At 50.3% G+C, this 13,380-nt stretch overlaps 1 protein-coding gene across 1 annotated transcript in view; it reads left to right on the forward strand.

Moving 5' to 3' along the window:
• The first annotated feature begins 6,411 nt into the window (after positions 1–6,411).
• Positions 6,412–13,380, forward strand: part of ATP8A2 (ATPase phospholipid transporting 8A2) — a 515,416-nt gene continuing 508,447 nt past the window's right edge. Inside the window, exon 1 of the mRNA XM_062195192.1 lies at positions 6,412–6,487. Coding sequence (XP_062051176.1) covers positions 6,412–6,487 — 76 coding nt within the window. The remainder of the gene's footprint in view (positions 6,488–13,380) is intronic.

Below are 13,380 nucleotides of genomic sequence, written 5' to 3' on the forward strand. Positions count from 1 at the left end.
TCCACATTGATGCAGGGGCCCAAGGACTTGGGCCATCTCCTACTGCTTTCCCAGGCCATAGCAGAGAGCTGGATCAGAAGTGGAGCAGCTGGGACTTGAACAGGTGCCCATACGGGATGCCAGCACTGCAGGCAGCGGCTTTACTGGCTACGCCACAGCGCCCCAACACACGGATGAGTCTTTTTTTTTTTTTTTTTTTTTTTTTTTTTGACAGGCAGAGTGGACAGTGAGAGAGAGAAAGACAGAGAGAAAGGTATTCCTTTGCCGTTGGTTCACCCTCCAATGGCCGCTGTGGCTGGCGCGCTGCGGCCGGCGCACCGCGCTGATCCAATGGCAGGAGCCAGGTGCTTCTCCTGGTCTCCCATGGGGTGCAGGGCCCAAGCACTTGGGCCATCCTCCACTGCACTTCCTGGCCACAGCAGAGAGCTGGCCTGGAAGAGGGGCAACCGGGACAGAATCCGGTGCCCCGACCGGGACTAGAACCTGGTGTGCCGGTGCCGCTAGGTGGAGGATTAGCCTAGTGAGCCGCGGCGCCGGCATGGATGAGTCTTGATTAGTAGTTGGATACTAGAAGACTTGAAACCCAGCAAGACTTTCTTTCACCTGTATACTTTGGGAGCCCAAATGCCTTGTTTCCAGTGTGGAAGTCTTATACAGCATTCACTAATTTTTTCATAAATAGTATACAATGAGAGGGTAATTAAAAATCATATTTTTTTAAAACTGATTGTTGCTATTGCTAATGGACTGTATTATAGCTGCAGCAATATTTCCAGCTCTCCAGCTCTTCCAGAAAACTTCCAGTTTCCCATCAGGAGATGGAGTCTACTCCTTTCCTGTTGGACAGACGGGGCCTTTATGACTGCTTCAACCAATAGGATATGGCGGAAGTGACGCTGTATACTTTGCAAGGCTGGGTTAGAAAAGGAGATACAGCTCCCACCTGGCACTCCCTCTAGGGACATTGACCCTTGGACCTCAGCCTAGGTGAGGAAGTGCAGGTGGAGAGGGCAGCTGCCAGCTGGCATCCAATGCCAGGTGTTCATCCCACACTTGTTAATAAATGAGTGAGATAATGGAGGGGGAGGTGGCCTGGGACAACCGTGACTTTGGTCATGAGGAAGATGGAGATTCACAGTGCTGCTGAATATTTCTTCAATGTCCAGTCTGGCAAACTGCTCTCTAAGAGCAGTATGTAGAAATGATAACAATTCAGAGATGGGGCCAGTGTTGTAGTGCAGGTTAAGCTACTACTTGGGACACTGCCATCCCATATTGGAGTGCTGGATTGAGCTTCCTGCTAATGTGCCTGGAAAGACAGTGGATGATGGCCCAAGTACTTGGGCCCCAGCCACTTGTGAGGGAGGTCAGGAAGGAGTTCCTCTCTCTCGGCTTCAGTCTGGCTCAGCCACAGCCATTGTAGCCATTTGGGAAGTGAACCAGTGGATGAATGATCTCTCTCTCTCTCTCTCTCTCTCTCTCTCTGTGTATGTCTCCTCTGCCACTCCTTCTGCCTCTGTCACTTTACCTTTCAAATAAATAAATTTTTAAGAAAACTGAGAAGAATTAAAAGTCATCAAAATGCACTTATGGAATATTTAATAAGAACCCCATAGAGGAATAAAGATTTCCATTAAGTTATCTTCCATCTTGGATCCCTTGCCAAATATTGTCAGGGTTGATTTTTCACTTGTTAGTTTGTAAATAATAACAGTGGTACAAGAAAGAAGCTCTATGTCTCTGGGGAGTAGGGACATGGATGATTGCTGTATAGTCATCTCTACTTTTTTTTTTTTAAGATTTATTTTATTTGAAAGGCAGAGTTACAGAGCGAGGAAGAGACACAGAGAGATCGTCCATTTGCTGATTGACTCCCCAGATGGCCACAATGGCCAGGGATGGACCAGGCTGAAATCAGGAGTCAGGAGCTTCTTCTGCATCTCCCATGTGGGTCAGTGGCCCAAGCATTTGGGCCATCTTCTGCTGCTTTCCCAGATGCATTAGCAGGGAGCTGGATTGGAAGAGGAGCATTTGGGAATGGAACCAGTGCCCATATGGGATGCTGGTGTTGCAGGTGGTGGCTTAACCTGCTGTGCCACAGTGCCAGCCCCACTCATCTCTCTTTTGACAGGCCATTTCCGTTAATTAAAAAATATTTTATTTATTTATTTGAAAGACAGAGTTACAGAGAGTGGTAGAGACAGAGAGAGAGGTTTTCTATCCACTGGTTCACTCCCCAAATGGTTGCAATGGTGGAGTTGAGCCAATCTGAAGCCAGGAGTCTCTTCTGGGTCTCTCAGCTGGGTGCAGTAGCCCAAGCACTTGGGCCATCTTCCACTGCTTTCCCAGATGCATTAGCAAGAAACAGGATTGGAGGTGGAGCAGCCAGGAATTGAACCAGTGCCCATAGGGTATGCTGGTGTTGCAGGAAGAGGCTTAACCTGCAATTTCTTTTTTAAAATGTCTATGTATGTACATATGTATGAGATGCCTTCAAAAAGTTCATGGAAAATGTATATTATGAGAAACTATACATGGATTTCAAAATTTTTGCACCAAAGTCAGCTTATATTTTTATTTTTATTATTTTTAAAGATTTATTTATTTGAAAGTCAAAGTTACCCAGAGAGAGAAGGAGAGGCAGAAAGAGAGAGGGAGAGAGATCCTCCATTCACCGGTTCACTCCCCAACTGCCCACAACGGCTGGAGCTGTGCCGATCTGAAGCCAGGAGAAAGATTCCTCCAGGTCTCCTGTGTGGGTGCAGGGATCCAAGGACTTGGGCCATTCTCCACTGCCTTCCCAGGCCATAGCAGAGTGCTGGATTGAAAGAGGAGCAGCAGGACTAGAACCGGTGCCCATATGGGATGCTGGCACTACAGGCAGTGGCTTTACCTGCTAAACCACAGTGCTGGCCCCAGCTTATGGTTTTGTTTTTTTGACAGAGTTAATGAGAGAGAGAGAGAGAGAGAGAGAGAGAGAGAGAGAGAGAGAGAGACAGGCAGAGTTAAACAGTGAGAGAGGGACAGAGAGAAAGGTCTTCCTTCCATTGGTTCACCCCCCAAATGGCTGCTATGGCCGGTGTGCCATGCCGATCCGAAGCCAGGAGCCAGGTGCTTCCTCCTGGTCTCCCATGCGGGTGCAGGGCCCAAGCACTTGGGCCATCCTCCACTGCCTTCCCGGGCCACAGCAGAGAGCTGGACTGGAAGAAGAGCAACCGGGACAGAACAGGTGCCCCAACCAGGATTAGAACCTGGAGTGCCGGCGTCGCAGGCGGATGATTAGCCTAGTGAGCCGCGGCGCCGGCCCCCAGCTTATGTTTTAATTCCATTTTCCCATAAACTTTTTGAAGTATACCTTCATATATATGAAGTACCCACTCTCTCACTATCCACTCTGCCTGTCAAAAAAAAAAAAAAAAAAAGAAAAAGAAAAAGAAAAAAAGAAGTACCTAAAGTATGAATACAGTATATATGTGTGTGTGTGTGTGTGTGAGTGTGTATACATATGCACACATAAGTGTAATAAAGAGGATATGGGGCTGCTTTAGTTTGAGGAAGATGAAGGTTAAGAGAAGGCAGAAAGCCATTTTTGGTATAAAAGAATTTCTTGGGAAGGCGTCTGGCTAGGACTATGAAAACTAAACAAGGAAGAATGGGCTTGTGATTAAACAGAAGATTAAGGTGGCCACAGGAAGAACGGCTGGCAAACCCTAGCCATAGATATGGGGGCAGGCTGCCAAGGACAGCCCTGCAGCCTGGCTCCTTGGAAATCTCAGAGCAGAGCAGAGCGAGACTCTGTGTAGCCATAGTGCGAGGTGGGGGCTCCAGCACTCTCGGGAGGCTGGCCTGTCTCTGTTGAACTCATTGCTCAGGGTGGAGACAGGTGGCTTCCAGCCTGTGGCCCCCCCCACTTCATCTCCAAGGGCAAAAGGGCTGCCATGGCTTAGTTAGTGCAATGTTGACCTCTGTCCTCGTGGGACCGTCCTCGAGGGACCCGTTCTCCCTCTGCAGGCTGCTTCCTGACTTGTGAGCACCTGCTGGCTTTCACAAAGCTAGACAGAAAACCTCTTTCTCCAAGTGGCCCTGCTGCTCTGCGTTTTGCATCTATTTGTTCTTCCTTCTTCTTGTCGGGCATCTTTGTCCCCTTTGGTTCTCACGTTCGCTGCCTCCAGCGAGGGTGACAGGATTTCTCCCCAGAGCCAGGTGTAGGTCACAGGGTGATGTGACCAGCACTTGGAGGCTAAGTCTAACAATAAACACCAGTCATTGCCAGCTGCTGTGCCTTTGGAACCTCAAGGTGGCCTGGGCTCTGTGCCCAGTGTCAGTCTAACCCCTCCAACTTCCCGAGAGGCCGACAGATCAGGAGCATTAACTGAGGCAAACGAGGAGGTAACACAGGTTCAAGGAAATGCCTGTCTATTGCTCCTTGCTGTCCACACCGAGATCTTCAAGGTGTGCCAACTGAATTACCTCAACCCTCCAAACAAGCTGTCAGACCAGCTGCGGTGACCGGAGGGGAAACATGCAGAGCAATGCAGCAGTCCCATTCACGACTGGGTTCCATGCCATCGAGCAGGACCTGGGGAGGGGTTGGGTCTTCGGTGGTCAAGGCACAAGTTCCATACTCAACATTAAACATCGAGACAGAGACAGGCACTGTGGCACGGTGGATCGGGCTGCTGGCTGGGATACCCACATCCCACACTGGAATGCCTGGGATCCTGCCTCTGCTTCCTATCCAGCTTCCTGCTACTGTGCCTGGGAAGGCAACAAATGATGGCCCAGGCACCTGGGTCCCTGCCACTCTCATGGCAGACATGGACAAAGTTCCTGTCTCTTGGCTTCAGCCTGGCCCAACCTGTTATTGTGGATATTTGGGAAGTGAACCAGCAGGTGGAAGATCTTTCTCTCTGACACTCTGGATTTCAAACAAAACTTAAATTTTTTTTAAAATTGAAAACAACTTTTATCTACTTTTTCCATTCTTGTCTCATAGTTGTGGCCAAAAAATAGTTTCCTATTTGCCTTAAAGTTCGGGATGGAAAAAAATCCTTATTTTCTCTTTAAGTTCCTTTCAAAATTCTGCTAAGGTCCTCAATGAATTTCTACAGATAGAAGTTAGGAATCCTCCTTAAAGCTGAAATTTACTGTACTTGTGCCAGCCGGGTTTTCCATGCTCATCCTGTCTGGATTCTCCGCGAACATTTGCAGCAGAGGCTGGCCGTGAGGAGCCCATGGTCTCCTCCCCCCACCCGGTGCTGTTTCAGCTGGCCTCTCTCCTTGCCAGTCCCTCATGTTTAATTTAACAGGGAGATAATGATCGCAGCGGTCAGTGCGGAGTCAGGCTGTAATGTGAACCCATTCTGTATTTTTATTCTACTCTGCGGTCAGAATTGCATCAGATATGATAAAGATTTAGCTTCTATTCTTCTCTATGGGACTGTGCCACAGAACCAAGCAGCCGGTGAACATGACCTGACAAGCAGACAAAAATAGATGGAGTGACCTTGGATAAGTCACCTTACCTCTCAATGATGTTGCGAAAGTGTGTGTGTGTGTGTGGGGGATGGTTCCAAGCATTCCCCGGGGTTTTAGATAGATGACAGAGACAGTCTATATTCTGGTTCATTCCCCAAACACCAGCAACAGTCAGGACCGGGCCAGGTCCAAGCAAGGAGCCTGGAACTCAAATGGATCTCCCACGTGCATAGCAGGGAACCCAATACTTGCACCATCACTTGCTGCCTCATGGGATGTATCTGGAATCAGGGCCAGCATTCGAACCCACGCAGGAGGGTTCTGACAGCATTAAGACACACCTAGGTAGGATTCTAGAGAGGTGGTGGGGCGTAGGGGGCAGAGGCCAAGGACCTGGGACGTCTGTGTGTTCCAGGCCACGCGTCTGCCAGCCTGGAAATCCCTGTTTGGTGAAGCGGCTTCGCCAGCCCCCACCTGAGAGTCAGGAGTCCCGGAAGGTTCACAATGCCTCGGTTTGTACACACGACGCGCGCCAGGCGGGTAAACAGGAAGCCCGCGCGTCTTGCAGGGCACGCAGCGAGCCCCGGAAAAGCAGCTGTCCAGCCCCCACGCGCCGCCGCCGCCGCTTCCCAGCCTCGCGGGCCCGCTCCTCCTCCTGCGGGGCTCCCCCGCCGCAGGCCGCCCCCCCACGCCGCAGCCCGGCCCGCGGGGCCCGGCGCGCCGGCGTTCGCGGGCGCTGCCGCATTGGCCGCTGCGGCACGGACGGCGCAGCCACGCGCGCGGCGGGCACAGGCGCCGGCGGCCCCGGGCAGCCCGCAGCGCGGCCAGGCGGCGGCCCACACATGGCCCTGGCGCCGCCGCGGCCCCAGCGCCTAGTGCTGCGCGCAGCCTCCGCCGCTCGCCGCGGGCCGCCGAGCCCCCCAGACGGGCGCGATGCTGAGCGGCGCAGGCCTGGACAAGGCGCTTAGGATGTCCCTGCCGCGGAGGGCGCGGATCGGCTCGTCCGTGGGTGAGCGGGGAGGGTGGGCCGGCGGGGCGGGGGGAGGGCGCGCCCCTGGTTATGTGACACCGCCCCGCTCTCTGCGCGCTGCTCCCCATCTCCGGGCTCCTGGGGCTGCTGGAGCCGTGGACGCCAGGGGCCGCCTGTGCCTGGGGGCACCTGCCGGGCCAGAAGGCCGGTGTCCCCGGCGAGGGTCCGAGACCCCCCCGCTCTGCCCCCTACCCACCGTACACGTGTGCGCGCGTGCGCGCGCGCGTGAGTGTGTGCTCCACGCGCATGTCCGTGCGCCTCTATGCGGCGGTGAGGTGGGGGCACGCGACCCGCGGTGGGCACAGTTGGCTGGGCGCGGAGGACTTCTCCCTTTCTTCGGCTGTCGGCGCGCTTCGGCCTGTGAGGCGCTGCTGCAGGGCTCAGAGGGAGCCAGGGGGTCTTCCTCGCGTTTCTGGTCCCCTCAGGCCCTGCGAGAGCACAGTAGCGACACTAGCTGAAGGCCACCTGCGCTGCCTCCGCTTAGAGAACACACACACACACACACATGCTGCCTGCAGGTGCAAGTGCTTGGGACCAGAACCCATGCAATACGTTCCCTCCCCCCACTCCTTTCCCAGGGTTTCAAATGCGCCACCCCCAGCATTGTGGTCTGTGGAAGCCCGCGGTGCGTCCTAGGAGGTATTTAGGAACCAGGTTCGAGTTGAGCCGGGTGTTTATGTGGTTATGACGTATGTTGGGTTCCCTAGACTCTTAGGTGGTGCGGAAGTGAAAGATGTGTTTCTGGAACGGGCTGAATTCTTCACTATTTCAGAACTCCAGGGAAGTCTGTAGGAAGATCTATGACTCGAGGATGGTTTTGGCTTTGTAGTTTAGAGCTGGGTCCACTTGCCATCTCGTGTGATTTTTTGCATGTCTGTGTTGAAAAATACGAGCATAAAATTATGACTTTGACATTTCTGCAGTTGAGTAATGCGACAGGGAAATGGGCTTCTCAGAGGAGTAGTTTAGGCCACTGTTTGGTAAAGTTGGGTCACGTGGGGCTTCTTCATATTCACTGAAGGGGGGACTCCTTTGTGTCGCGGTGAAGACAAGGTGGTGGGAGCAGAGCTCCAGCAAGGAGACAGTCGGGGTGCAGCAGTAATTCAGGTGTGTGTTGGGGGGGCAGGGTAGCCTGCCAAGGTGGGAGTGGTGGGCAGAGGAGTGGGCAGGCAGATCCTCCTTTGCCTGAAGTTAGATCAAAGGTTTTCACTCATGCCTTTTGGAAATGGGGCATAGGGAAACAAAGGAAATAAAATGTGGCAAGGTTATTGGTCTGAGAAACTGGAAGAATGCACCTGCCTTGCAGGATTCTCTCAGAGGGAGAGGGGGGCCTGAGACATTGCAGCTCTGACCTCATGGAGGTTGAGGTGCTTTCTGGAGAGCACCGTGGAGACGTGGAGACGTTTGGTAGAGAGCTGGGTATTTGAGCCTGGGGCGTGCCAGGGCGGTGTTCAAGGTCAGAGATCTAAATTCAAGAGCTGTGCTCAGGACTCCCTCCAGGGGCAGGTGCACTGCAATGGCGCAGGGCCCCACTCTTAGAGGAGGCCTGTGCTTGCTTGACCACTTGGCCGTCGCTGTCTTGGGAATCTTAATCACTAAAAGTGTTTTTAATTTTTTGTTTATTTGAGAGGCAGAAAGAACATTCCCGTCGTAGTCTGCCCTGCCTTGCTTTAACTAAAATACCTGGGAGGAATGTCACGGGAAAGAGGAGGTTTATTTCAGCTCACAGTTTGGAGTTCACAGTGTAGGATCGGGTGGTCCCATAGATCGGCGTTGCCAGAGGTCGGGCGTGGTGAGTACATAGGTATAATAACAAAGTGAGCCAGGGAGAGCATCGAGGCAGAACAGGGACTCAAACCTCAAGCTCCTTGTGAGAAATACCCTCCCAGGATACGCCCCCAATGGCCTAAAACCCTCCCACCAGACCCACCCCTCAGATGCCATCATAGATCAATGTCTCTACCCTTGATCCATCAAGCATTAAACATCAGAGTTTGAACATCTGAGTAAGCGTTGGGGAGACAAATCCTACCCAACCCCTAACAGCTCTCCTTCAGCTGTTCACTTCCTAGATGCTTGCATTGGCCAGGAATGGGCCGTACCAAAGCCAGGAGTCAGGGATGCAATCCGAGTCTCCTATGTGAGTGGCAGGAACCCAATCGCATGAGCTATCCGTGCTGCCTCCCAGGATCTGCGATGGCAAGAAGCTGGAGTTAGGAGCTGCAGCCAGACGTGGAACCCGGGCCCTGATGAGCAATGTAGCATTCTTAACCAGGCTAGGAATCTTACCAATGTACGAATCTTAACCATTTAGCTGGGCTAAATGCCCACCCCAAGTCTTAATTTTTGAATAAGGGGCCCGCATTATCATTTTACTCTGGGCCTAAAGATTATGTCACCACTCCTGGCCGTCAGTGTTTACAGATGTGGCCTAGAAAAGAGAGTCCCCAGTGGAGTCCCGAGCACATTTGGGTGCTGGGAGATTAATGGGCAACAGAAAGGGCCGGAGTTTGGCTCGTGAAGCCATTGGCAAACCACAAGAGATGCTGGGAGGCCCAGTGGGGCAGACATTCAGGAATGGAGGGCTGTTTAGTTGTGTCGAATGCCGCCAGGGCTTGGGAACCATGAGGCGTGGGCCCTGACCTTCAGTTCAGCCGTGTGGAGGTTACTGGTGACCTGAAAGGAGCTGTTATTATGTGCTTGTGGGGAAGAACGTCTTCACTGGCAGCTTGGTATTAAATATATTATTAAGCTTTTCAGAATTATATTGACTATTATAAAATCTGAACACATAGACACATAAGTGATAGGGCAGGTGCAGGAGTGACCAAGTGGACAGGAATTGGAAGACAGCAAGTGCAGAACTCTTGGGGGTGACCTTTGCAGAAAAGACAGGGAGGGGAAGGAGGGTGTGAGCTCCTGAGAGGTGGTTTGGCTTTGATCTTCCAGGTGTCAAATCTGATGGCAGGAAGGACAGGCTCAGGGAGTTTTAGGGGTAGGGAGGGCAGGGTCATCAGCAGTGCAGGTAAGGCATGGAGGTCCAGGAGTAGTGGGAGAGGTGCGGGCCTGGGGGTCCTGCTGCTGACAGGCTGAACTCCCAGAAGACAGTGGCAGATTTGATCGGGAGGGGGTCTGTTTGGAGTGTTCATATGATGGCTGGGGAAGAGGGAGGGCCTGGGTAGTGAAGGTTTCCAGGTCTCACTCATGTCCACCTGGGGAAAGGGCGCGGTTGGCCCCACCCATAAACATTTTCAACACAGGTGTGTGCTTTTTCAGTGCATCTACTGCTTCTCATGATTTTGTAGACTAATAGTCCAAGAGTAGGAGATTACCGCCTGCTTCAAGATGATGTGCTCAATGGTGTGTAGTATTTGGTAAGACAATTCTGGGGCTACTATGGCTCCCCAGAGACTTCTTTCTTAATCTGGATATCCTTCGTCAGTTCTGTTACTCTCCAAAGACCAGTTGTCTTTCAGTGCATCTCAGACATTCGATCTAATGGTGGAAATCTAAAAGACTTGTCAGAGAAGGGAAGTCTTCCTGCCCTGGTTGGGCTTACACTCTGCTCAAGGTGGAGCCTGTTAGTCTAGTGAGGGAGAGAGAGCAGAGACAGTGACGGATTTCACACGTAGACCCCAGGTACCTACCGTGTGCCAGGCTGTGTTCTGGCTGCTAGAGATGGAAAAGTGTGCAGCGCAGGTATGCTGCGGTGGAGCTCCTGGTGTAGGGCTTGATTCCAGCGCATGCAGTGAGGACTGTCAACTCTGGTATCCAACCTGCAACCTCAGACTCACACACAGGCAGTGCACACTGGGCAACAGGGAGATTAAGCAGATGTGTGGGTGTACACACATCAGAAAGGAATGGGGAGTTGTTTTCTGCAGTCTGTGACATCATTACTATCTAGGGCAGAATGTTCCTCTATATCTTACTGAATTTCTGGATGTAGCTAGATAAATGATGAGCAATAAAGAGTGAGCAGGCAGTAAATGCACAGACCAGATACAGAACCCGGACAACTATAGATCTCCTAAGAGCTATCCCTGGAGTTCTGTTCCAAATCCCACACCTGAGCCTTTTATCCCTCCAGGCTTCTCCTGCTCATCAAAGGTTTTTTTTTTTTGTTTTTTGTTTAATGGATTCCTACATGGACCTAGTTTTGCCATAACAAACAGCCTAAAGTTTCAAGGAGAATTAGGACAGCTGAAAATACTAGGAGCTCAATGTTAGAATATAAAAGCTGAAAGATAGCTCAGAGGTGGTTTAACCCTGCCCCCCCTCCACTTCACAGATGAAGAAGCCAGAGAAATTCTTTGATTAGTGGTGAATTTCCAGCAGTACCAGCTAACGCCCAAGTCCAGTGTGCTTCCTACCATCTCCAACCTGCAGAGTTTGGTAGTAGATCTAAATTGAACAGAACAAGTTCATGCTTCCTGTTACTTTCTTTTTCTTGTTAGGAAGTAAAAAAAAAAAAAAAAAAGGACATGGGTTGAATTCCTTGTGCTTCCATTTATGTAATACTTTGTGGGTACTCAATAAGTAAAGATTTGACTGAGCTCTGATATGGGTCATTTTTTGACTTTGTATAATGGACTAGATTATGCTTAGATATTTCTTAGAGGCAGTAGTTGTAAAAGTTAAAACACTAGACTTTATAGGGTAAGAGAATTGGATTCAGATTTTGACATTGTCTTTTGTTACCCATATGACATTCAAAAAGCTCCTTTATTTCTGTTACAGATGAGGAAGAAAATAAAACTTTTGTATGTCATGGAGTTCTTATATTAGTTTCTAATGTGCATGGAAATGTATGCATTAATTATTCATTCTTGGTGAAGCTCATATAGACAATATGCTCTCATTCGTACACATCATCATCCAAGGCAGACTCTTCCACCTTATTACGTTCATTACATTTATCCTCCATTAGAGTAGACTTTGCAAAGACATCAGTTGTCATTATTTCCCTTCTGAATCTAATGATGGAGACCAAGTGTATTAATCTCTTTTCCATTTCCATAACAAAATGCCCGAGATTGAGAACTTTATAAAGAGAAGAGATTTATTTAGCTCACAGTTTCAGAGGCTGAAAGTCCAAACAGCATAGCGCCGGCGTTGATGAGGGTTCTGTTGACTGTGTCATCTCATAGCGGATGGCGTCATGGCAGGCCGCAGGTGAAAGAGGGAAAGAGAGAGAGCGAGCGAGGGAGCACACGGTGGGTGCCACAGGAAGCCAGGCAGCAGAGGGGGGCTCCTTTATCACAGCTCGCTCTCGTGAGAACTCATGGTCCTACGAGAACTACTTTAATCCCTTCCGAGAGCAGCATCCCCAATGACCTAAGGACCTCCCACTAGGCCCCACCCCTTAAAGGTCCCACAACCTCTCAACACCACCCTCCTGGGGACCCAGTTTCCAGCACATGAATTTTGCAGGATTCATTCAAGCCATATCCAGACTATGACACCTGACTAGGAGATGACTGCATAGGTTATTATAGAAGAATCAAGCATTCCTTGAGTGCCGTTGTCCAGTTGTGTACGATTACACCATGGACTCTGATTCTAGAGAGAGTGTGCATCCTCTATGACCTTCTGTTGGAAGTAGTCCTGCTTTAGGGCCATCTTCTACCCTGCAGCTGGCCAATATGCACCTCAGTTGATGACTTCAGTTGTTTAATAATTGATTTTATTTTTACAACAGATGCTTTGTCTTAAACTTCCATCTGACAGAGGTGCCAGCTAGACAAATGGATGAAATTAAAATTATTCTCCCCAAAATGTTTTCAAACATTTATGAGAGGATGTGTGCAGGGCGTCTCTTGAAGACACGTCCTACCCTTGCTTCTTGGATCTTTATATCCACCAGATATAGCCGCTGGTCAATACCACACTGGATACAAGATGTTATTTACATCCATTTAGGCCGATAAAAGTGCTTAGAGCAAATGTTAACAACCATTAAGAAAGGCTAAAAATAAAAGTGATCTCATATTCCTGCCCTGGAGTTTCTCCCCATCATGGTCAAGGACAAACAGAGAGACAGGGCATGCTGCAGGCCCCGAGAGGGCCCTTGAGAGGAGAGCGCAGCTCTGAAGTGGGGAATGCTTGGGTCCTTCTGCTGCCTGGGTCTCCCTGTCCAGGTGTGCTCATCAGCATGCATGACTAATATTTGCTCACCAGCCTGGCAGGTGGAGACTCACCTTGTTGACTGTAAATGGGCCTGGGGGCTGTTGATGCTCTGACAGTTCATCTCTTAGCTCTGGCCCTGCCTCTCTGTAAGAATCATAATCTGTCGTCATAGTTCATCCTCAGAAATGATCTCATTCTCATTAGTTTTGGTTCAGAGGTTTTGCATTTACAAGTAAGTTTTCCAGTCTTGTAATCTATGTCAGACCACCAGCAAATGGGCCAGTGGACATTTCCCACGTTTCAGAGAAGTATGTGGGTGCTCCTTGTCCCTGCCCTGCCTCTGGGATCCTTGTGCCGGCCGTCTGCAGCCATGAGCATCCCAGGATTACTGTCACTATTTTAAGCCTGTTACCCAGACTGGTTATGTGGGAAACTAGGGTAAGCAAATGTGAGGGCGTGTCTGTGCTGATATTAGGCATCTCAGTCCAGATATGAAGTTCAAAGACAGTTGCTGTTTTTCATGGTCATGATGCTGTAACAGCAGAGAGCAGCTTGTTCAATTCAAAGGCCAAAACAGAGCACGGCCTGCTGCAGGAGTCTGTGTGCTCGCCAGAGGATCAGGCTTCTTAGCAGCTATTTTTAGCTCCGTGCTGATTATCCTTATTTAAGACTCCTTTCCATTTTCCTTACTCGAATGCATTAAGGAAATGTAACTTTGGCTTTACAACTGCAGAAATTTTGCC

Source organism: Lepus europaeus, chromosome 6, assembly GCF_033115175.1.
Source record: "Lepus europaeus isolate LE1 chromosome 6, mLepTim1.pri, whole genome shotgun sequence".
Taxonomy (NCBI): Eukaryota; Metazoa; Chordata; class Mammalia; order Lagomorpha; family Leporidae; genus Lepus; species Lepus europaeus.